The sequence below is a fragment of the Polypterus senegalus genome, chromosome 8, assembly GCF_016835505.1.
Source record: "Polypterus senegalus isolate Bchr_013 chromosome 8, ASM1683550v1, whole genome shotgun sequence".
NCBI classification, from domain to species: Eukaryota; Metazoa; Chordata; class Cladistia; order Polypteriformes; family Polypteridae; genus Polypterus; species Polypterus senegalus.
The window spans coordinates 24,772,459-24,799,170 of NC_053161.1; the positions used below are offsets into that span (position 1 = coordinate 24,772,459).

The following is a 26,712-nucleotide window of genomic DNA, read 5'->3' on the forward strand; positions in this document are numbered from 1 at the left end:
CCATCTGGAAGTACACCAAACACAGCTGTTAATGGGTTAGGAGGGATTGTGACACCCAGGCTCCCTGTAAGACATTTCAAAATTTTGGTCCAGAATGATGTTAATTTGGTGCAGGCCCAAACCATGTGACCCAGTGAAGGTGGAACCTGATTGCAGCGTTCGCAGGTTGGATCTTGCCCTGGAAACATTTTGGACACTTTTAAGCGAGACAGATGTGCTCGATATATAATTTTGAGTTGAATAATTGTATGCTTTCCGCATATGGAGCTTGAATGAATTCTCTGTATTGCTACCTTCCACTCCTTTTCTGATATGTTGAGGGAAAGATCCTTTTCCCATTGTCCTCTTTGATCTTTGAAAGGAAGGGGCTATAAAATGGTTTTACATATTGCAGAGATGCTGTCTAAGTCCTTAAAATTGATCAATATTTTTTTCAGCATAGAGGGAGATGGGGTGAGGAAAATCGTCAGGTTCTGTTTAACAAAGTTTCTAATTTGAGGATCGTGAAAGAAATGTGTTGCTGGAAAGTTATATTTAGAATATACGGGTAATTGTTCATAGGATGCAAAGATGTTGTCTATGTACAGATCTCTAAGTGATTTAATCCCAAATTTTTTCCAGACATTAAAAACTGCATATGTTCACGAGGGTTGAAAAAGGTGGTTCCTACACTGGGTCCATATTCTGAGTGAGTGAAGCACTATTGGGTTATTAGCATATTGGCGATAATTTTGCATTTATTGGGGCGCAAAGCAAGGAATACAAAAATAAACTGCAAGATTTTATTTCTATTGCAGACCAAGCCTGTATATGTTCATCTATTTGTGTCAATGTCCAGGTTTTTATATGTTGTATGTTTGCTGCCCAGTAGTAAAACTGAAAGCTAGGTAGGGGGTGCAGAGTTTTAATTATGCCCTCTTCATACTAATTTGTGCATCATTGTTTGAGATGGTGGAATAGATTTGTAGTGTTGCTAGTTTTGGTATATTAATATTTTTGGGCATAGTTTGCATATGACTGTGCCTTGCTTCTCACTCAACATTTTGAAGCTTTTTTTAAATTAATATGTTTTTAAACAATACTCATTATAATCACCCCGCCCTAGTTAGCGGTAGCTTATTGTACCATCCCTATACCTTTTTTTTTCAATTCTATGAGGTATGGTGTCATCAAAAACTGTAGGATGTCTGAGCACAATGTTGACATACTGTACGTGTGTGGTTCATTTTTGTTTACATTATAATAAAGCATTATACATTTCTGTTGATATTTCTATTAATGGGACATTAAAAAAACTCTACGTAACAAAAGAGGACTTTGTATAACTGGACAATACAGCAGAATCAACACTACTATACTGTACTTGGTAAAATAGTATTTAAGTTACAGAATATAGTGGAGTTACGGAATTACTCTGTAAAATATGAATGAGGTCTTAAATGTTCTCTTGAGTCACACGTTCCTACAATATTTAGCTACAATACATTGACAGGAATGCAAAAGATAACATGTAAACCTGGAGTAAACAGTACACAGTTTGTGAACAAATATAAAATGTTGTGCCAAGGATATAATACAAATTGTGCTTTATATGTGCACAACAGATGACAGTAAACCTTATGCCTGCAAGTGTTGATTATGGATTTGATTTTTCAATATTTCATAGATATACATGGAGATTGTTGGCAGGGCTTCTGTGGCCACCCATCTTGATCCTGGTTCTGAATATATGTGCTGATGTGTGCCCTGCCTTAACAATATGATGGTGTTTGTTTACTCTCTTTGTATTTTTTTTTTAAATAGTGAAACTAAAACATCTGGCACAGAGTGCTTATCATAGTTTGTATTCCTGTTGTACAACCCTTAGTTGCAAGGCAGAAAAGCAATTATTATGATTAGGCAGAATTTAATTAAAAACTATATATTCCAGAATATGGTTATGCCATTTTAAAATTTCCACTTTGCTTTGAAATGAACGAAAACCATATGACTTGTGGTTACACAGTTTCTGCGACATCTGAAGGTTGAAATTTGCTTCTGTTTTAGTGTTTATTACTAAAATATAATTAGAGGGCAAGGTTATCTTTCGGGTTTTGAAAGTAACAAAATTGCTATAGGCAGCAGTTGCTCTAGGTATAAGGACCATAAACTATGAAATTCAATGAATGTCAGGGATGCTTCATGTGTTGCAGCTAAAGAGCTCTAAAACTTTTCAACTGAATTTAATATAGTAACCTTCCCATTTGTACACTTGGTTTGCTGTATTTATTTACAGATACAACATACACTTGATTAACCTACTTCTGTAATGTTTTATTTTTCTAGTTGCTTATTTTAAGGTTGTACAGTGGCAATCATTAATTAACTGTAGCAAATACTATTTTATCACCTTCTTGTCTTCATTAGTACATAATCAATGCCTTTATTTTTAGTCAAGTGATTATTCCAAACAAGGCACAGCATCATAAGAGAGGGTAGCAGCAGCAACACCTAAGGGGGAAATAAATCTCATCTGCCAGTTCAGCTGCCAGAGGGCACTCAGACAAACAGAATTTCACACTGTTTATAGTTATAATGCCAAAGGAGTTTCTGGGTGGCCAGCTGGACTAAAACTATATTTTTTTCAGACCACTAATTTCATTCTGACTCAAGGAAAGCCATGGTACCAAAGGCTTAAGGTGATAATCACCCCCAGATAGTGCATGAGTACATTGCGGGGCACACTCATATTCCTGCTTACAGTGTCTTAACATGCATGTCTTTGGGATAACACCAAACTCTAGGTTAAAGTTTAAATAAATAATAACTCTAAAATGCTAATCCTACTATAATGTTGCACTGTAAGAAAAACTATTATTAAAAAGATCAATATTAAAAAAAAAATAAAACACACGCCCATACATTGAACTGGAAGAGGAGAGGTTTCCAATGTGAATGTCAACCGTACTGAATTATATTTATATTATCACATCTGGACCCATTTTCAGACATTCCGTCCAAACAAAATTATTATTGTTTGCCTATAAAATGGTCCTTTAAAAATGCTAATAAACTGGAGCAACTGGAATTTGGACTGAACACCACCCTGTATATATTATATATATGTGTAACTTTATCCAGTTCAGGGCCCTGGTTGTTCAGAGACTATCCTTTATATATCCTATATATATTTTTCTGTTTTTTCTTCAACAATATACTGTATTTTGTGTTTATTTTACAGTTATTTTTGTCATGCTAGATTTTAAATCAATTTATATTATGCAAAAATCATAGGTGGAATTGCATTCAATAAGAATAAATTAACATAAGTTTTTTTTAACATGTTTTTCTTCTGTGTAAATTTTTTTAAATACCGATATAGATTTAACAACCAAACAGAGAACAAAAAAGTCTTCTGCATTTTCATAAATAAACAGTTGTTCTTATAAACACAGTTTGACTGCACAGATGCAAGCAGAACGTTTTACTGTATTTTGAGATAAATATGCACAGTAAGATTTAAATCGGTTGTACACAGTACTTTCACTATAGCTTACAGAGGCCAAGGCTCAACAAATCTGATTATCTAGGCACCAGAGGAAAGATGAAATGCAGTTACAAAGCTTGTGTGTACTGCTGTGGTTTTCAAAAACGTCAAGACAAGTAGACACAATGCGCTGAAAATATAAAAAAAAGACATCACAGAAATTTCAATCCCTTTAATGGAATTTTAACTTGGAAAATTTGCCCACTTCTCTTCCACTGTGTTTAGCTAACATGCTAATGGCCCTCTCTATAGGGGAGTTGCCTGAGGTGAGCAAAGAACAGCCATTTGGTGTTTCAGAGCCTATCATTTGTACATCTGAATTTAACCAGTAAAACAGCCAGTACCAGCTTTATTTCTAAGATTTCAAAGTGTAATATATGCCGTAATACTAACTGACATACTGTAAATGTAATCTGTATCTGAAATTATGCTAGATCCTATAGAGCAGAACATCAACCATTCACAAATACAGTAATTTCAGAATTGTAGCCTGTAGTTTATACTTAACAGTGACAAATTCTTAGATGGTGCTTCATTTATAAATCAGCCCTACATTACCTGATAGATTTGGTCCATGTCAACTTTACAGAGGCAAGAGAGACTCATTACTGTATAGCAGTCTTCAGCTAAGTTATCGTCACCTCATTTTCACATCTACTTTTCTCCAAGACTGACCACCAAATTAACTTTATGGAACTTTTAGCAGGCTTTAACTCAGAGGCAGTGTCAATTCAATTATTATTAAACCATAAACACATCCATTCTGGAGCTTTTAAACTTACTTAGGTCGTTCAGAGTCAAGGGGAACCTTTTGGGTGGAAGACAGGAACCACACCTAGAAAGTGCAGACCCTTAATAGTTGCAGATTTTCATTCCAGCCACTTTCTTTAAATAGTAAGCAGTTACTGTTGGTACTTAACAGAGGTGTTCCGCTTTAATTATAATGGGCTTGCTTAACTGTTTAAGACTTTTCCTTATCTGTCAGCCAAACAATATGCAAAGAAAGCAGATGACCAGCTAAATCTAGGGCTACAAACAGTCCTGGAAGGCCAGCATTTTCACTGCTAACCAATCTGCCATTTAGCTGTTAATGAAACCTGTTATTTAATTCCATGGTCTGGTAGTGTTCTCATTCTGCCACAACACTGAATTCAAAAGATTTTCAGAATATTTGCTTTTTTTCTAAAAGCATAATCCAAATGCTTTGTGTACCACAGCAGATTATTATATCTCATATCTTCATAACTTTTTCTTTTTTAAATATTTTCTTGATACAGCTATTGAATATTTTTTTAAATATTTTATTCATAAAGCTATTGTTTGCCTTCAGGTTAAATAAATTAGGCAACATAGTATGTTTGATTACCTTTAGCAGTTGGTTAACACTGAAGAAAGTGCACTAAAAAAACACCTGCTGCCACTGCGGCTTTCCAGGAACAGAGCTTGACACCTCTGTTACAGGCAACTAATGAAATAAAATAAAAAAAAAGAACTGTTTGAGCCCAACAAGAGTCTTTCAAACTTGGAATATGGGACTTATAAATCAAGTTATCTGTGTATTTTAAAAATATACAGAACTCTAGGAACAGATGCTGTTGCATAGCCTGAGATTAAGGTCTGATGAATGGAAAGTGCAAAACATAATGGGAGAAAAAGCAGACTAGCAGAGATGTAACCTATAACACAAAATGTTGGATATTTTGGCTATTTCCTTCTCTCTTTCAGTCAAATTAAAATCAAAATAAAGGCTTGAGCAAAACTTATGCAGTGAAAACTGATGCAGAATTGATTTTATTTCCAAACAAACACAGAGATACCAATGGGTACATATCCAGAAGAACAGCATTTAGATATTTAATTAGTGAACCATGGACATCCTGTAATCAAGTAGGAGTTTGATGATCAATGTGCTATAACCCACATGTGACGGTACATGGCAGCAGGGATGCTGGGGTCTCTGACCTGGGAGCGTTTCTACTTTTGAATCTTAGTTTGTATCTTCCCTTCCAAACTCAATTAATCTTGTAATCTGCTCTCCTTTACATTAAACAGTTATCAGCTGAACCCTTACCCTTTAAAGTCTTAAATTAAAGTCACCTTACAACAACATGCACATTGCTTCTGGCAACCAAAGCTTTGTGGTTTGCCTTGCAACCTTAAATGCGTTTATAACGAAAAAGAAAAAAAAAAACCTCTTGCAACTGGCTGACTTCTGCAGTTTCACTTCCACTAGAGTCTGAAGATGAAATAAACTGATTTGCTTATTATGGACACATGCAAAGAAAAGACAATGGCTTCAGAAAATATGTTTTTATTCAAATGCATTGCATGCCTAGACTGGTGCGTATTAACACGTTTGTTTGAAAGACAAATAGGCATTTGGCAGGTGAGTTTAGATGTCACTTTTTCTAAAACAAAATTTTGCTCTCCTAACAACCAGAAAGGAATCTGTAGGGTACAGTACATCTAAACTGATTTATATGCTGTTTCTTCTCATTTCCTAGAAGTTTCACTCAAGTCTCTCATTTGAGACACACAAATTAAAAGCAGATGCTTTCATTTTTACTCCATTACCTAATGTAAGGTTTTCCTTTTTCAATGTTTTTTTTTACTTACTGTCTTAAAACTAGGCATTAGGCCAACAGTTTTTTTTTTCTCAGCTGAAACTGCAATGTTGTTCATTTAGATTTAAAAGAGCAGAATCAACAGGAAGGGTAACTGGTGTTGCGGGCGGCCTAGGCACCTCTTCTTTATATGGTCCGGGGGAACAAGCATGGGCTGAACAGACGCTGGATGGCAGCCCCCCTGGGTGGCAGTGGTTCCACAGAATCCTGCAAGGCTCCATGGGAGATGGACTTCTTTACAACCCTGTTTGGATCAGGGGGTGCCACCAGGCGGTGCTGCAGTTGTTCGTGTTCCTGAGAAGTGCAGCTGAAAAAAGGTTGTCAAACACCTGGAGCACTTCCAGGTGGGCTATAAAAGAAGCCAGCAGCTACCACTCCGGGAGACAAAGCTTGCCAGAGAGGAGGGGAGGAGATACAGAGAAGAAAAAGTATTAGGTGTGTGCTTCGTGCTTGATGGGACTGTGTTGTGCCTGTGGGAAATGGGGAAGGCGTTGCCCACACGCGAAGAAAAATAAAAATAAAAACATGTGTTTCTATTAGTGTGCCTCCCGTGTTTGTCTGTGTTGGGTCAAGCGTTGGTATAGCGCCATCTATTGTCACACTGGCAACTCCAAACTGACAAAAGTTATTGTGGATGTTTACAACTAAGGCCTGTCTAAGGTTAGTCCCTGCCTTTAACCCATAGCTTTTGGGGCAGTTCTGATATCCTAGACCCTTGAATAGGAATAAGTAGGTTTGTTCTTATTGGGTTAAAAAGTAGATAGATGCAAAAGTGACACAAAAGGAGTTTCCCCATGCAGATCAAGGCCTATCTGAGAGAGCACTGTAATATCAATTCTAATATTTAGCGATTCACAAATTTAACAAGAATAGTTTCTTTACACCGCACTGTCTAAAAACCTGGAGAATGAGTTATGCTGCTCTGACATCAAAAATACTGAGATCTCTTAACATAATGAAAGTCAACAAATGACAAGGGGCTGGTATGGCAGAAGTGCAATTTAAAAATTTAAGAATGATGGAAGAACTGACTATTTCAGAGTCCATCACAGAAGCAGCACAACCTAATCTGAAAGTGAACCACTGCAACACTTACAGGCAGTAATGAGCTGTGAGTTAGTGACAAGCACTGCATTCATGCAGGAGTCATAATAATTCTAAACCCTTTGGCCAATAAATCAAGAACAATAAATCCATGCTATTAATATAAACCACAAAAGACATCAATTAATTTAAGCAGTAGTTAATACTGCTGCCCTACATCTCCAAGAGTTCTTGGCTCAATTCTTATATTGGCCGTTATCTGTGAAGACACAGCACATTGTTCCCAAGTCTGAATGGCTTTTCCACCCTCATACCAAAGACAAGTTGGTTAGTTTGACTGGAGACTCTAAACTTTTCACTGAGTGTGTGAGTGTTCATGCATTTGTGAGTATGCCTCAAGTGTGATCTGGTGTTCATCTACTCTTCTTTATACTTAAATAGTCACAACTAACAAACACCAAGCAGAGAACAATGTCTGTTGTGTGAATGTAGCTTGGAACTTCTACACATCTCGGTTCACACAGCCAGACAACACCCGTTTCAGAAAAAGATCCTCACATTTTTCTGCCACAATTCTTAATGGGAAATGTATATTAGGTTCAAAGCCAGAACACCTTCTCTGATGTCACTATTGTGCAAAAAAAATCATTAGCACAGAAATGCTACTTGCTTTAGGAGGGCTTCAAATGGATGGTTCATTTCACTGTATAACATTATCCCCATGATCAATAAGGGCATGCTTACTTTGCAGAGGGACTTTGAAGGATACAATATTTAATTACATGTTAACCTGAGACTACTGCCTTCTATTATAACAAAGCTGGAATTACTCTGTAATAATCTGCTAAACAATCTAAGCCATTCAGAGAACCATGGCTCTATCCTATTTTGACAACTACTCCTCTAACAGAACTGTTTGTCAGAGGAATGTTAACTACATTCTTAGGCATTTTTGCAAAATGCTTGAGTGAGGTGTGCTTTTGAAAGACCCTTCATTTTGAGTTTTTTTTCCCCCCATTTTCATCACTTCTCATTCCATCCTCTTCTCCCAGTCATACTTGCTATGATATGTCTTGTCAGATTTAGTGGGACACCATGCAAAAACGAAGATACTGGAAGTCAACAGAGTACATGTACAAAGAATTTCTAAATTCCCAAGTGTCCTGAAATAGATGTGAAAAGATAAAGGCTACTTCAAATTTCTAAAGCCAGGGCAAAATTCAGATTGCTCCTCCTGATGTCTCCATTTCACTTTACCATAGAAGCTGATGAGGATAATCCTTCAAAAACTACAACACACTGGCTTCTCCCCTTAATTAAAAAAAATATGGGCCACCATCAGCTCAACACTGCCAAGCTTTCCGCCACAACAGCAACTTCTACCACTTCAACATCAATTATAGTAAAATATTATTTACTTATACATAGATAGCTGGAATTAACCAAAGTGAAATTCAGTCCAAACAATACCTATTGAAAATAAAAAGTGATTTTTGTTTATCATTTCTTAGGAATGTGTCTCCTTCTGTATGAAATGTATATATATACAGAAATATGTAGATTTTAGTATAGCATATGACATGTATAGCACCTAGTGGAAAAATCTAATCATTTTATATTGCAAAATAATTACCTATGTTAAACTGCTTTTAGGATTCATCATGTAAAAATAGCCATCTGGTAAATTTGCTACAAAAATGTACAGCGCTGCCAAACAATATGACATATTTTTCCATAGTGATTCTGAATTGGACGAGCATTAAAATTATTATCCAGGAAGTACTGTCAACTGGGAATAACTATTTAACTACAGACTATTTTGGTGAATGGAGCAGACTACTAACACAACATATTTATAGCTGTTGTTCAAAATTAATACAAAAACCCATGAAATATTACATTATACATAGAATAGTAATTTATGTAATGCAGGGGGAGGAAATATGTACAAATATAAAAATGAAAAAGTGAGACCTTCAGAACACTATAAATCTGAGTTTGTCTATGGTGCGACGTACCTATAGAGAAAATACATGTATGTTGTATACTTTAATTTCTGTACTTTCCCAGCAAGCATCAGGTTCTTGAACATTTCAAAATCTATTTGTCACAACTAACTTCTCATGTCATTAATATTTCATAAATAATATAAAGTTTAACATTCTCAAAATAACCTCAGAGTCACAAGAGAAAGAAAAAGAGTCTATCCCAGCAGCACTGGGTTAAAGGCAAGAATCAATCCCAGACAGAATGTTAGTCCATCTCAGGACATACTCTCACAACACCCATACAAGGACATTTGGGATCCACCAGTTAACTTAACATTCACATCTATAACATACAGGAAGAAAATTGGATATGCAGAGGTCGGCAAACGCAACACAGACAGTATTTGACACTGAATCTGGAACAATAGGATTCAGTCTCTTTTAAAATATGGCTTCTAGACGAAAGTTGTAGTTAAGGTCATGTCTATTCTTCGATGTGTATCCTAGCAAATGTAATTGAGGGTCCCCTTCAGATAATGCTCCCATTTTTGACTAAAGTCTGTGTTTTGGCAGGAATAGCTCATTTATGTGTGGACTTGCTTCAATGATTCATCTTCTCTCTCCAACTGTATTAGTAATGCTTCATCCAGAACACTTATTTTCCCTTGAAAAGTCTAGCGTTCCTTTCAGAAAATGTGAGGATCTTTTTCTAAAACAGGTGTTGTCAGGAAGAGGGTGTTGGGGCAACTCTGTTTTTTAAAGTTATGTAAGTGATACAGGTAAAAAGTAAACAAAAAGCATGCCTATTTGTTTCAGAACATAAGAAATTAGACAGACCAGGAAAGACAGGGTTGCCCAAAGGTCTGACCTGTTGGACCAAATGATACTCCTAGTTTTGGTTCATTAGTGTTCCAATTCATGTGTTTCGTGTCTCACCCAAATTTTCTAAAATGTAGTGTGCGCGTTTTCGCTGAAAGTGGCTCCAAATTCTGTTATGCTGTTGGCCTTACATTCTTCACAAACGGGTCACACCACTGTTCCCTTCTCCTCTGTAAAAAATTTACTTTTCTTTAAATCAGCTGTTTGTGTCCTGCTAACTCTTTTTATCCAGATCCATTTTCTGATTTTATTACAAAATTAAAGCAATATGCTATACAAAAATTTAGAGGCAAACATGGCCTTAATTTTTATTTTTGGCTGCATACTGGGATTTCAATGAAGGAGTTTTGAGAATGATTATCATTGACCACCTGATTTATCTCATCGTATACAAACCTGACATATTCACTGACATTTTCTGTTCAATAACTGAAAGATAAATTCTGCCTAAAATTAGTACTAATCAAAATGACCATTCAAATTTTCCTATATCAGTGCAACATGAATTAAGAAAAAAACAGCATTATTCGGAATTCTTTCATTTACACCATCAGATTTACAAGACACTTGTGGAATTAATGTTATTTTCAATATCTGTCCCTTTTTTCACATTTGTCCCCATTTCTGGGCTGTGTGTCTCTGTGAAGATAAACTTCTCATTTCAAGATGAATCCATCATTTTAAAACTCTTCTGTTGCTTTCAAGGTACTCCATATAAGTGATCAGATACTTGTGACTGCTCATGCCCATGAACTCATTCCTAAATTAGTCCCTAAAATGGACTGATTAATTTAACTGCATTAACTGAAGAAGAATGCATTTCAGGGGTGCTTGTGACTTTATAATGCGTCACAGGCTTTTTCACTGTGTCATATTTTAGTTGCTGGACTAATGGATGCTACATTGGATTAAAAAAAAAAAAAAAAAGAGTCCCATAAGTTTAATATGTTTTTCATTTGTTTTCAACAGTAGTATAAGCCTTTTTTGCAGGCCAATGTCTCTGTAATTCTGTGCTGCTGTGAATATATCAAATATCTTATTTTCAGAGCACTCTGCCTCATGCTCCACAGCAGTATTAAGAGTTTAGCAACTCAAATGTCTTGTCAGTATGGTAATATTCATTTTGAGTAAGAATAAGGAGCATTTCTTTTTGTCATTTACTAGTCCAGACTAGGTTTGAAACTAGTCTTTTGATTTGCACTTCCTATAGCTAAAGCTACTGCAGGTATGCCTGTGTGGGGTTTCCTCTGGGTAGTGTTATTTTCCTCCCACACCCAAAACGCCGTGCAAGCTAGGTTAACTGAAGACTCTGCATTGTACCCATATGAGTAAGTATAGATATGTGGATAATTTTTCCCTTTAATAGAATGATTCATCTTCCATGGTTGGCTTCTGCCTCATGCCTATTGCTGCTGGGATAGGTACAGCTTCATACAGCCCAAAATTGGAAAAAGCAGTTAGTAAACGGATCAACAGATGCACAGACATCTGTAACCAAGTCTAGTATACTTAGAGGAGGAATGCAAAGTCACCATTTCCTAACTAGGGCCACTGTTTAAAAGCCAGTGATCCATTGCACTATTAGTTTTAATTTCGCATTCAACTGTAAATTAAAACCACTGCAACTGACATCAAGCTCTCAAAACATACATGAATCATGTATTTTCCATAACATACCATAAATTTTCACTTTATTTTTATTTTTTTTTAAATTGTCTTGAAAGAGGATAATTCTTCTTTATTAAATTAAACTGCACTGGTTTTGTAAAATTTACACATATTTCTTGCAATCCCACATTGAAATTTAAACACTGGCAGATAATGAATACTGAACCTTAGTGAACGTTACTAAAATTGTAGAAAAATGACGTGTTCTTGTCCTTACCTATTCTACAACATGATTCATCTTTAGAAGATGCCCCGAGCAAATGGCTCTAAAAGGTCCTCGTTTAGCATCTAAAAAATGATGTTGCACGTGGGAGAGTCTAAAAGCTATCACTAACAACAAACAACAAATTGTACTCCAAAACCTTAATTAGCACTTCACTTTCCAGATGAACATAACTTCTCATCAGCATCAAGCACAAAGTCCATTGTAAAAATGCCAGCTTAAGAACAGAATGTTTACTAAAACTTCATGAAAAAGGAGTCTCAAGCAGATAGCAACAAGGAAAGCAGGTCCCCCATCTTTAATCCAGACTTCTAAAAACCTTCCTGAATAATTGACCTTTTCTTCCCATTATTATTATTTCACTATTGATACATTGATCCAAGGTGACTTAAGAAATATGCTATATAATTGTTTTCACTCATTTTTAAGTACTAGAGCACAGGTGGGTTAAGTGACTTGCAAAGGATTACACAGTGAACTGGGGTTAGGAATTGACCCAGCAGCCTTGTGATTTAAAGTCCAGGGTCTTGACCACTGCAACACAATGCTGCAGGTTATCACTTACCAAAACTAAAGCAACATGATTTCTGACCAGTATCTCTTGTGTGAAGAACTAATCACTCACATGACATCTCTTTAATCAACCAATCTTTTAAAAATAATAGAGCATCTCTCTCCCTCTCACTCTCTTTGGTTATACACAACTATTCTGACAAACACTCTGACTGGAGAGACACCAAGATTAGGTGCATATAAACCGATTCCAATATTTACAAATTGTTCCCTCAAGCTGGTTTTAGTACTAGTAACATCTGACCCTTTGTAACTCCACTTGTAATTTGGTAATAGACAGCATAACAGGTAGACATACAGGTGTGTTAAATAACATCAAAAAGCCTTATCTGTTGAAATTTAAGCAGTGGTTACCGATTCTTTTCCAGACTCTGACTATACAGAAAAATGCAAAAATGACATCTTAGTAATTAGACTGATCAATAACAGCGGCATAACAAACAAAGTCTGTTAGAAATACAACATGGTTATTAATATCACTAACAAACAAAGTGATTTTAAAAGACACATACGCTGAGGCTTGGTGGCATAGTGATAATTGTTACTTCAGCCTAGTAACTGGGTGTGTGCTGTTGCCCACATCGGCATGTTAAGCTAAAATGGAGACTGTCAACTGGACTGGTGTTGGTGGGTTTGTCCTGTAATAGAGTGGAGGTCCTTCAGGTGTTAATTCCTGACTTGTACCAGTGCCACAGGAACTGGCTCTGTTCCCTCACAACCCTAAATAGGATTAAACAAATCTGAAAAATAAACGGATGGACTATCACGGAGGAAGTAGAAAGGAGTTGTCACAATTATCAATTTACAGATACCTGACAAACTGGTTTGAGTCACTATACAAATGTCATTACCCAAAAATAAGCACCTTCACTTTGGAACAAAGAAGCTTCAATTTTTTTTAAAAGTGTCCTGACTGACAGCATCAACGGGGGTAGGGTTTCACAAAAGATGGGAACTGACTTAAGCACTATCTACAAAGACCTAATCCCAGTACTGCCACCGCTGCAGACTAGGGATGAGGATACAACGTAGTGCTGGGCGGTATACTGGTTCATACCGAAAACCGTTTTTTATTTTTGTGATGATATGGATTTTTCTTATACCGCAACACCGGTTTAAATTGCCTAAACGACATTCGGAACGTGGCACAGAGGGAAACTGTTCAAGTGGGGACCTTTTTCACTGCAACACCGCTAATCACAGAGGTGTTGTGCGGGGGCTCTTTTTCACTGCTACACCGCTAAATAGATAGTGGTAGTGTAGGTATTGCGTGGTGAAAATGGACAGAGAACATTCCAAAACTGAAGCTGTAGCTGACGAAAAAGTTGAACATGATGACACAGAACTTTTGCCAAAAAAAAGGAGTCACTTCTGTTGCCTGGAGATATTTTGGTTTTTTAAGGTCGGGTGTGGACCATTATGTGGACCATTATGCAGTACTAAATAATACTGCAAGCGAAGTTGTACTTGTTTTATTTGTTTTCAATACGGTGTAATGTACCTAGGTACTGTGTAATAGTGTGACGAAATGTTGACTTTATTCTCAACATTTCCACTTTAATCTTGACGCTTATGACAAGAATAAAGTCAACATGTTGACTTTATTCTCGTAATTTGTCATTAATCTATACTAATAAAAGGCAAAGCCCTCACTCACTCACTCATCACTAATTCTCCAACTTCCCGTGTAGGTAGAAGGCTGAAATTTGGCAGGCTTATTCCTTACAGCTTACTTACAAAAGTTGGGCAGGTTTCATTTCGAAATTCTACGCATAAGGGTCATAACTGGAAGCTATTTTTCCCCATATAATGTAATGGAGTCTTGAGTTGGAGATGGCCGTGGGGGGCGGAGTTTCGTCTGACATCATCACGCCTCCTACGTAAGTACGTAGATAACAAGGAAGAACTCCAAACAGCGATCAGCACAAAACGCCATTTCACAATTGAGAAGGCAGAAAAACATTATGAAGCAAATGATGCATACAAGCATATTCATAAGTACAGCTACTGCGGAAACAAAGCACGGCGTGAACCGTAAGTTTATATTAAATTAAGTTCATAGACAGGCTGCCACTAGCGTTTGTAATTTAGTGCCTGCCCATATAAGGCCGTCCATCAGCGGCAATCCAATACAAACACTGCCGGTAAATGTTCACGGGTGAAGGACTGTGCTTATGCAGAGGAAGATGAGATGGTCAGGGTGGTGTTTGGCACAAACTCATTGAAACTGCGAGAGAAACTTTTAAGTGCCGGGTCTTAGCTGACATTACACGAGATGGCACCAGTACAGCTGGGAACCTTCGATGCAAGAACACCAAGCGGCTCACGTGAACTGACGCAATGCGCAGACAAAAGCAACAGTTCCAAAGAGTGCTGAACAAAACCGAATTACACAATTGAGAAGGCAGCAAAAAATATGAAGCGCCTTATACATACAATCATATTCATAAGTGCAGCTACTGCGGAAACAAAGCACACGGTGGAAAAAGTGAATGTCCTGCTAAAGGAAGACAGTGTAAAAAAAACCCATGCATGCAGTTTGTCACATCACAGATAAAAGGAAGACGAGCTGTTTATTGATGCAGTAAGGAACTAATCGATGAATGAAACCTCTTATCTTTACAACGATTGACAAACACGGAATGTAACTTGAACACATCCTACAAATACGAGCCTGATTGAAAGAAATAATGATAATCAAATCCTTGATGACAGCAACATTCAATAACACTCACAAAACAATTACTGTATATTGACAATCATGTTACGTTATTTTTAAAATGTTCCCTTTTCTTTTTCATAACTTCTACTTCTCCACTGCGATGCACGGGTATATATATAAATGTATATATATATACCCCGATCTACAATACATACTTTAGCATAGACAAGCCACACGCTGTGGCTAATTGTAGAGTCTTCGCCTCTAACGCCGACATTCGAGGTTCGATTCCCGAGAGGGGGTGTACTGACTATGTACGCGCTACCGATTCATTTTACCTTCGATCTCCTTGGTTTGGGACGTATGAAAAATATTAGGTTAACGCAGAATCATGTTACGCTATTTTTAAAATTTTCCCTTTCTTAGCACAAGCACAGCTGAGAAGCTTCATGCATGTACTCCATAACGCGTTAAAAATAACGCATTTAATCACACTTTCAATTCCAAGCAAACGGAACTTTTGTCAATGCATGATTTCCTGGTACATCCATTACACTGATGCACACATCACAGCTACAAAAATGTTAGAGTCGGAATAAAGCGCGTTCCTACGACTGATCATTTCGACTACCCGAGCGAAGCCTTGATAAAAGCATGGTTTTGTGCACACTGAAAAGCAAGCAAAATTAGATGCATTACAGAAAGCGGACTTTGTGGCTCTTACTGGGGATCATTGGACTTCCGTGACCGTTAGTAATTCTAAATACATCTAATTACAAAATGTTCAATGATCACACTGTTTTAGCCTAATGTACAAAATAATTTTGGCTAATGTTACTCAGAGTTTAAAGAGTAAGCTGGTCAAATTACCTTTTATGTTTCTGACTTATTTTTTTAAGAAGAAAACTGCACTTTATGTTGAAATTTTGGTTATTATTATTTAAAGACAATACTATTCTGAAAATGTACTTAAAGTACTTAAACTACCACTTTATTTTTAAGTCTGCCCAATTTTAACCAGGGATGATATTTTTGTTTCTGTTTTGAATTCAAATGCAGTTTAAAGCTTTTTTCAGAAATTAAAACAGCTTCAGTTTACAATATTCATGTCCATGTCTATTATTTGATTCTGTCGCCCACTAAAACCGTTTTAAATTAAAAAAAAAACATTTGCGATTTGGGGCAAATTTACGTCGATTACATACGATTAATCAAGATTAATTCTTACACAGCCTCTAATTAATTGGATTAATTTTTTTAATCGAGTCCCACCCCTAATATATATATATATGTAGATTTGTATATGTTGTATATACAGTATATATATATGTGTGTATATATATATATATATATATGTATAGATGTGTATATATATGTATGTGTATATATATATATATATATATATATATATATATATATATATATATGCCAGCAACACTCATGACAATGACAAAACAATTACATTGTCAATCATGTTACGTTATTATTAAAATGTTTCCTTTTCTTTTACTTCTCCTGCCAATCGCAGGTATTTTGCTATATATATATATATATATATATATATATATATATATATATATATATATATATAGATAGATATGACAACAACACTCATATCAATGACAAAACAATTACATTAACAATCATCTTACGTTATTTTTAAAATGTTTGCTTTTCTTTTTCATAACTTCTTTAACACACTACTTCTCCGCTGCGAAGTGCGGGTATTCTGCTAGTGTAGATCATAAACTAAACTTCATTGTTAAATGAATATTTAATTTACTAGATTTTCTCAAACCCCGTCATAAGTTATATAGCACATTAAATGCTTTGTGTTAAGTGTTCTCCGAGCCATGAATCGGTAGGTACTTCTTAAACTGACTTCCTCTTGTACTGAGGAGGCGCTGGCAGCGGTAGCCGCACAGAATACATTCACTTCATGATATTCCTGCTCTCAGAACATTTAGAATGGTAAGATAAATACTTGATATAATTTTCATGATGAAATGCATTAAAGCATGAATTAATCATGTGGGGGAACGGCGGCATGGAGGTTGCACTGCTGCCTCACAGCAAGGGTGTCTCGGGTGTACCCTGCCTTGAATTTGCATGTTTTTCTGGTGGGTTTACTTGCCGTGCTTCAGTTTACTTTCAAAGTCATGTAGGGTGTGGGATTTTGTTATGCTATATTGACCCTGCTAGTGTATAGCTCCTATTCACCCTACGATGTGCTGGCGACTCGTTCAGGATTTGCTCCTGCCTCGCTCCTGGGATGGTTGCAACCTTGAATGGATGGCATAATTAAACATGTATAATGAAGATATTTTTATGTTCTGAACACTCTGTGGGCTAAGTTTATAACTAGTTTTAATTTCACAAAGATGTTTATCGTGTGGTGATTGGTTATGTAGAGAAAGAAAAAGGAAGGATAGGAACTGGGGTTTTGGTACGTCAGACAGACAGCGCGCATGCAATAAGAAAGCCCGCTCAGAACAACATCCGTTGAATTCTGTGTTCGTGTCTCCGACCACCAGATCACAAACCCAACATTTACACAATATTTAAGTTAAACCTTTGCGATACCCATTCATACACCCAGTTTTTTGGAGCCTTGTCACACCTGCCATAAAGTTCTCTACACTAAACATACACCTGTGGACCCCTTACTGCAAGGGAGCAGCACTACCGCCTCACTAATGTGCATGTTTAATACCTGCTTTAATGCATTTCATCATGAAAATGATATCAAGTAGTTATCTTAGCATTCTAAATTTTCAGAGATCAGGAATATCATGAAGTGAATGGATTAGTGTGGAGAAAGTCAGTTTAAGAAGCATAGTGATTAACAACTGGGTCAGGGAACACTTAATACAAAGCATTTAATGTGCTACATTAACTTATGACAGGTTTTGAGAAAATCTAGTCAATTAAACATTGATTTTAGGATGAAGTTTAGTTTACGACATTCTACTTTATAAAATAAACTATGAGAATAAAGAGGAAATGTCGACTTTAATCTCAACATAAACGGCGAGAATAGAGTGGAAATGGCAACTTTAATCTCGACATAAGCCTAGAAATTAAAATGGAAATGTCGAGAATAAAGTCAACATGTCGACTTTATTCTCGACATATAGTTTGTTTTTTTAATTCTTCACCGTGGTCCTAATACGATTCTGTAGGGCTACACCACAAACAGCATTATAAATGCAAGTTGCAGTTTTATTATTTAGTATATACAGTTGTGCTTGAAAGTTTGTGAACCCTTTAGAATTTTCTATATTTCTGCATAAATATGACCTAAAACATCATCAGATTTTCACTCAAGTCCTAAAAGTAGATAAAGAGAAACCAGTTAAACAAATGAGGCAAATTATTATACTTGGTCATTTATTTATTGAGGAAAATTATTGAATAGTACATATTTGTGAGTGGCAAAAGTATGTGAACCTCTAGGATTAGCAGTTAGTTTGAGGGTGAAATTAGAGTCAGGTGATTTCAATCAACGGGATGACAATTAGGTGTGAGTGGGCACCCTGTGTTATTTAAAGAGCAGGGATCTGTCAAAGTCTGCTCTTCACAACACATGTTTGTGGAAGAGTATCATGGCATGAACAAAGGAGATTTCTGAGGACCTCAGAAAAAGAGTTGATGCTCATCATCCTGGAAAAGGTTACAAAACCATCTCTAAAGAGTTTGGACTCCACCATTCCACAGTCAGACATACTGTGTACAAATGGAGGAAATTCAAGACCATTGTTACCCTCCCCCAGGAGTGGTCAACTGACAAAGATTACTCCAAGAGCAAGGCTTGTAATAGGTGGCAAGGTCACAAAGGACCCCAGGGTAACTTCTAAGCAACTGAAGGCCTCTCTCACATTGGCTAATGTTCATGTTCATAAGTCCACCATCAGGAGAACACTGAACAATGGTGTGCATGGCAGGGTTGCAAGGAGAAAGCCACTGCTCTCCAAAAAAAACATTGCTGCTCGTCTGCAATGTCCAGATCACGTGGACAAACCAGAAGTCTATTGGATGAATGTTTTGTGGACGGATGAGACCAAAATAGAACTTTTTGGTTTAAATGAAAAGTGTTATGTTTGGAGAAAGGAAAACACTGCATTCCAGCATAAGAACCTTATCCCATCTGTGAAACATGGTGGTGGTAGTATCATGATTTGGGCCTGTTTTGCTGCATCTGGGCCAGGACAGCTTGCCTTCATTGATGGAACAATGAATTCTGAGTTATATCAGAGAGATCTAAGGGAAAACGTCAGGACATCTGTCCATGAACTGAATCTCAAGAGAAGGTGGGTCATGCAGCAAGACAATGACCTTAAGCACACAAGTTGTTCTACCAAAGAATGGTAAAAGTAGGATAAAGTTAGTGTTTTGGAATGGCCAAGTCATAATCCTGACCTTAATCCAATCGAAATGTTGTGGAAGGACCTGAAGCAAGCAGTTAATGTGAGGAAACCCACCAACATCCCAGAATTGAAGCTGTTCTGTACGGAGGAATGGGATAAAATTCCTCCAACCCAGTGTGCAGGAATGATCAAAAGTTACTGGAAACGTTTAGTTGCAGTTATTGCTGCAAAAGGGGGTCACACCAGATACTGAAAGCAAAGGTTCACATACTTTTGCCACTCACAAATATGTAATATTCGTTCATTTTCCTTAATAAATAAATGACCAAGTATAATATTTTTGTCTCATTTGTTTAACTGGTTTCTCTTTATCTACTTTTAGGACTTGAGTAAAAATCTGATGATGTTTTAGGTCAGTTTGCAGTTTGCCTAAATGATGGTTCAGATGGTAAAGATGTCATCACCAACTTGTACTTGTTTTATTTTATTTTAATTTGGTGAATACTGTGTAATGCACCTGGGCTTGAAATCTTGAAGTAATAGTGCAACTATCAGTAATAATACTATTATTTATTTTATTGTTATTATTTATTAGTTTGAATATTATGCAGTTTAATGATGGTAAAGTTGTTTAAAAAGTCACTTTAACATGTCAGTGGACAGAGATTTTTAACATTAACAGAAAGTGTAGTTGGTTTACAAAAAATATTTACTATTTATTCCTTTTCTAAGACATATTCAGTGCAATACAACTTTTGACAAGCACCTCTGGATATTTTACTATGTCTAAATGCCTCTTTGGATGGTTGAAAATAACAATAAAAGTACAATATTATATATAGTATTGCCTTTCTAGACTGCTGTATTGTATTATCACATTCTCCATTTCTGTTTTATTCCCTCCAAGTACTTATCATATTTGTACTTATCTAACAAATAAGGAAAAATCCTAACTATATTGGAAAATAAAAGCTTTCCATCCATTATCAATCCCACTTCATTAAGTGCAGGGTGTCTGGGGGCAGAGCATAGCCAGGCTGCATCAGGCAGAACGCTAGGAATATCAGTCCAGTACTCACCCACACTCACTTAGTTTCTTAATGCCATTTCATGTAATGTAAAATTTTCTGTAATATGGGAGGAAAGAAAAAGTGTCCAGAGAAAATCTCCACAGAGACACAAGGTTACCAAGAAACAGGTAGTGTCTGGGAATGCATCAGAACTAGGGAACTGACAGGCAGAAATGGCATCTGCGTATAAAGACATGAATTTGAAACTCCCTAAGAAAGATGAAGACAAAAAATTGAGATTTCAATACTGTACGTAGCAGTTAAAATTGAATATAAATGAATGTAATTTTTAGCATCTGAACAGGGATTGTATTAAACGGAATCATGACAAGCATTTAAACCCTGCTGGACTTGTCTCAGTCCATAAACAGTGTCCAGAAATGACTAACAAGGTAAATAGGTTGTCATGGTTATACAGTGTGGATCCTGCAGCACAAGTCAACAAAGGTTATGATCAAGCTGTATTGCAAAATTATGAGGACTGGTCATAAAAATGTGGACATCTTTACTTTCCGAGGAGGCTAGGCAAAGTCCAATTGTCTCATCAGATTCTAGTAAACCTCTACCACAGCACCAATTATATCACAGTATGGTATGGTAACTGCATGCTTTCAGACTGGAAGTCTCAGAATCAGGAGGTGAAAACTACTCAGCAGATCTCTGGTCCCTTATTACCTGCTACTGAGGACCTCCAGTGCAAACGGTATCTGCGGAGAGCACATAGCATCATCTGGGACCCAGATCATCACATCTATGGTCTGAATACCCTTTTACCATGTGGGGGGGCAGAACAGGAGCCAACGTACCAGCACAAGCAGGCTCTGGAATAACTTCCACCCTTTTGCAATCATCCTGCTGAACTCAAAATCCACCCTTCCCACCTCTCCCTAAGACTCTGTACCCTGCCCAAGTCTATCATGTGAGCACTATAGTCTTAAACTATTAAGGCTTTGCTGTACTTGTACCTACACAAATGTCTGCGCATTTCTATTACTTAAACTTTTTACATTTTACTTACTTATTCCATTCATTCTGTACTTGCTGTATACAATGTCCATATTGCATTTCAACCCTCACTAACCATTCTTTACATACTCTTGTCTGTACAACCCCTCACTACTGTATTACATCTGATTACTTGGAATTAATTTCTATTTGCACTTCTGGTTAGATTCAAAACTGCATTTCCTCATCATGGTACTTGTGCGGTCTTCAATAACAACAAAGCTGAATGTATTGTGATTTAAATATTATGTGCGGTCTTCAGCTCCATCTTCCAAGAAAGTATGCAAAAGTGCAGAGAAAAAGTCAAAAAATGCTGCTAGTTATACCAGGACTATTAGGAGTTCAATCTTGTCAGTTTAAATAAACTAAGATTAGTTAGCAAGCGACCTGATGAAGCGTGAAAAACTCTGAGACTGCCAGTCAATATGTCAAGTTGTTACTTTAAAATCGGTTATTCAAAAAAAAGGAAGGGGGGCAACATTGCCATTGTTAAGGTAAATTTTGCATAAATGACACAAAAAAATTTATTTTCTGGGAAAAAAAATGCCGATATAAGGTGAAACCTACCAACCTTATCCTTCCTTGGTTGAACGCTGTTTGATAGGACTTTACTGTCTAGTTTTACTATATTTGTTTTATTTCAGTCTTCCTCTTGGTGGTTTCTGTCCTTGAAAGGCGCTATAAAGATTGACACTGGCATCGGTCAGGCCCCAGCCGCGCCTAACTGACTAATGCCACTTAAAAATGGACGGACGTGACTGCATTTCCTTTTTCAAGGCAAGTTCAAGAAATCACTGACATGAAAATGCGCTGCAACCGCGTAGCACCCTTCAAGGCGGTAGTGACGGGGGCTCGCTGCCCTCGTATACTTCAGATTTCTAGCACTTCTACTCTGAGGCTTTCGGTTAGTAATTGTGCCAGGCGAGTTATACTGAAAAATCAAGAGCTCAATTGCTCAGATTTCACAATATCGTCAGATCTGTCCAACAAGTTCCAACCCTCAGCCGAAATGAAGGCTGGAAAATAATCGCGTTGGCCTCGTCGTAAAAGTGAAGCAAAAGGCGGCCGACGATGACGGGATACTTTTTAAATAATGCTACTTATATAACCTGCAGTGAAATTCAAATTGGGAGTTTCCAAAGGAAAAAATAAATAAATAAATCAAAGGAATAAGGGCGCTGTAAACCGAAGCGTTACAGTAAAAGACAGAAAAACACACCCGCAATAGGGGCTTTTGTTGATCCTAGAATGGTAATATCTGTCAAAAGTAGCCCCAACAAAGCACCACTGATTATTTTAAAAAGTTTTTTTCGGTGTTTTTGTTTGCCCTTCCTCCAGGTGTTGCAAATTCATAACTCGAGCCCACTGCTAGACTCTTTTGCTTTCCACCAATTCACATAAGCAGAGGCGCTGTGCGTAATGAGGAGACTTTAACGAAAAAGCAAGTAGCAAAAGAAAAGAAGCAAGAAATGCCCACAGCAGCGAAGGCTTATAGAGCTTACCATTATAGATACCGGAGAGCTTCTCCACTTCTTCCATCTCTACGTCCAGACGCACATCATCTCGGTCATTCATACTCATCTTAGTGAAAAAAGTCAATAAAAGCTTTAAAACGCGAAAGATTCAGCCGACACAACGTGCCGCTGAAGTAAAAAAAAAAGTTTAAAAGAATGGCTGCCCGTCCTTTGGTACAATAAGAGGGCGTTTACCAAAGAATGACCCCGATGGAGTTAAAAAAAGAAAAAAAAAACTACAAGATTCGGTCGTGCATAGTAGTGTGACGCAACTGAGCAGGAACTGCTGGGTACGATTGTTAAGATACGCCGCACACACCCCACACACAAAACGAGTTTGACAGCCGAGCTTAAAGCTGCAGAAAGAGAGAGAGAATCACAGAGCCGACAAGCGGGCTGCCGCTGAGGATTCCACTCGGAAATAAAGTGCGACCTAACGACAGGCCGCTGATAACATCAGTTAATAGCACGAAAAAGCCATTATCAAAGTGATAAGAGAGACCGGCTTCGTGAACTTAGCTTCTTAACTTGTTCATTTGGCTAACTGTTCCAGGGTTATCTTGAGTACGCACCCTGTCGCACGCTGCTGCCCACCCTTTCGTCGCATGCGATAAGATGAAGTAGTTTTCAAAGTACCAAGTGGCTCAAATCCAATATAATTTCACGTTAGCATTATTGGTAATTGGGTGGCATGGTGGCGCATACATTACCGCTACAACAGTCTAGCAGCCCGCTTAAAGATTCAGTACCAAAAGTCTCAAATCACTGTTTTGAATGTGTTCGTGTATTGGCCGCGCGGTTGTAGTAATGTAAAACCGTGGTCCAGTGTGGATTTATGTGTAAATGTGGAGCCTGTCTTGCTCCTAGACACCAAATTAGATTAGTTAGATTTAGAACATGGAGAGTAATGGCACAGAGGCAGACCACAATTCCTCATGACCCAGACTAAGAAGGTTAGGAAAATATAGAGAGATGGCTGGTAGCACAAAGAGAGAGCCAGGTAGAGTATTATGATCCTTAACTTAGACTAGATAATTAACATGAGGTGACTTAATTTGCATATTTGAATAGGACATTATTAAAACAGAAAATTAAAACAGTTAGCAATGCTTCCTCAATGAACTGGTGTTTAAAGCCTGTCCAGTCATTGTCTTTGTGGAGCAGAGCCGGCCCTAGACAATTTCGGGCCCGAAGCAAATTGATTCCGGCCCGAGCCAAATTTGCAGGCTGTCAGTGCAGACTGTCGTACAAGGCCCTGAGTCAAGGGTATGAGTGATGGAGGTCGGAGTGGGCCCGCATAAATGTCTTTAGTAACGATACATTAACAGATAAAGCTATATTTTCGCCAGCTTTTACTTTTTCCACCAGGCAGCATGTGGAGGTAAATAGCTAGGCCAAGCACTTTTTTTTTTGCTTTTTATATTTTTTATATATTTTTTTTATTTTATGAAGTTGAGATCCACATTATTTTGTTTTAACATTTTTATTCGGTTTTAAAGCTTATTTTTATACTTTCGAGATATTCAGATTTCCGTATAAAATAACTTACCAGCAGATATTGAAATCTATTTCACACAAAAGACACTTTTCGAACCTTGGCACTGGCAAACTCATGAATAAGTTCAGAATAATCAAGAGATTCGACTATCTCTTGCTCAATTAAAATCAATGCCAGACTGAAGCTTAAGTGGCCGCCTATTGAGGACAGAGGCACAGATGAGCCGTGGAGGCGGCAACAGGCGCGCGGGCCTGAGTGAAGCGTAATGAAGATTGGAGTGCCAAGTGGAGATGTCCACGTGGAGTAATTAGGTGATGGAATATGTTGCCCGTGAATTATATATGTAAAAAAATCAGTAATAGCAGTTGGAGTGAAGGAGTCTGTTGCTCCATTGGGCCCTCCGCAGCAGCGTCGCATCACAGGAAAAAACCTTGCAGTGGGCCCCTCCAGCTGTGGGCCCGAAGCGGTCGCTTCATTCGCTTCGCCCTAAGGCCGGCTCTGTGTGGAGTTACTATGTTTTGCCTGTGTGTATGCTGTTTATCCTCTATATAAGCCAGTTTATCTGCCATATTTCAAAACCATGCTGTTTAGGTTGAATGGCACCTGCAAAAGGACCTGCATAAGTGTGGTTGTGGGTCAAGGTTAAGATCACGTTTGTTGTCATGTGTACATACTTGTAGTACAATGAATTATTACCTGCATGTCTCCTCGGAGCATCCTTTTTCTGGACCTGAGAAGGGAATGATTCCATACAATCAAGACTAACTTATACAACAAAAAAGATAATATTACATACAATCAAGTTGTACTTGGGGCGGCACGGTGGTACAGTGGGTAGCGCTGCTGCCTCACAGTTAGGAGACCCTGGTTTGCTTCCCGGGTCCTCCCTGCGTGGAGTTTGCATGTTCTCCCTGTGTCTGTGTGGGTTTCCTCAGGGTGCTCCGGTTTCCTCCCACAATCCAAAGACATGCAGTTTAGGTGCATTGGCGATTCTAAATTGTCCCTAGTGTGTGCTTGGTGTGTGTGTGTGCGCCTTTTGGTGGGCTGGCGCCCTGCCCGGGGTTTGTTTCCTGCCTTGCGCCCTGTGTTGGCTGGGTTTGGCTCCAGCAGACCCCCATGACCCTGTAGTTAGGATATAGCGGGTTGGATAATGGATGGATGGAAGTTGTACTTGATAAATTAAGAATTCAACCCCTGCCCGAGAGAAAGAAAGGAGAACCAGAGCAAATATTTAAAAACAGCAGAGAAGGGAGAATGTCCTTATCCCCGATATAAATATTTATTCTTAAATTGTATTAATTAGATCTTGCTGTATTTAAATAAAAAGTTTTGAACAGATCCTCTAAGTGAGAATTTGATTTTTTCCAGTTTCAAATAGTACAGAACATCATTTACCCACTAACTTATAACAGGTAGGCTGGGATTCTTCCATTTGGACAAGATAAATCTTGCTAGTAATGTGGTATAAGCAATTACAATCTCCAAACACAGCTGTTAGTGAGTTAAGAGTGATTGTGACATCAAGGCTGTCTGATAGGCATTCAAAGATTTTTATCCAGAATGATGCTGTTTTGGTTCACTCCCAAAACATATGGCCCAGTGAGGCTGGAGCAAGATTGCAACATTCACAGGTTAAATCTTGGCCTGGATACATTTTGGAAAATTAAGCTGAATGATTGAATGATTTGCATATATGGAGCTAGAGTGTTTTCTATGCATGGATGCCTTCCACTTCTTTTCTGAGATGTTAAGAGCATATAAAGAAGTACAGCAAGATATTATTTCTATTACAGACCAGGTTTGTGTATATTCATCAGTTTGTGTCAATGTCCAGGGGCATCATGTATAAATGGTGCATACTCACAAAATTGTTGCGTACACCCATTTCCACGCTCACTTCAAGGTGTATAAAAACTACACTTGGCATAAAGCCATACACATTTTCACGGCAGCCTTCCCCCTTGTATATGCAAGTTTCTGCTCAGTTTTGCAAATTGGTGGCACCCAGCATCAAAGCAGAGCTACTGTTTCTGTGGTCTGTTTTTCTTTTTTAGATTAACATCTAGGATGA

General features: G+C 37.6%; 1 protein-coding gene across 1 annotated transcript in view; it reads right to left on the reverse strand.

Moving 5' to 3' along the window:
- LOC120533844 (anoctamin-6-like) overlaps positions 1-23,543 on the reverse strand; it is a 136,753-nt gene extending 113,210 nt beyond the window's left edge. Inside the window, 1 exon segment of the mRNA XM_039760880.1 lies at positions 23,132-23,543. Coding sequence (XP_039616814.1) covers positions 23,132-23,210 — 79 coding nt within the window. The 5' untranslated portion in view covers positions 23,211-23,543.
- Between the last annotated feature and the right edge of the window lie 3,169 nt (positions 23,544-26,712).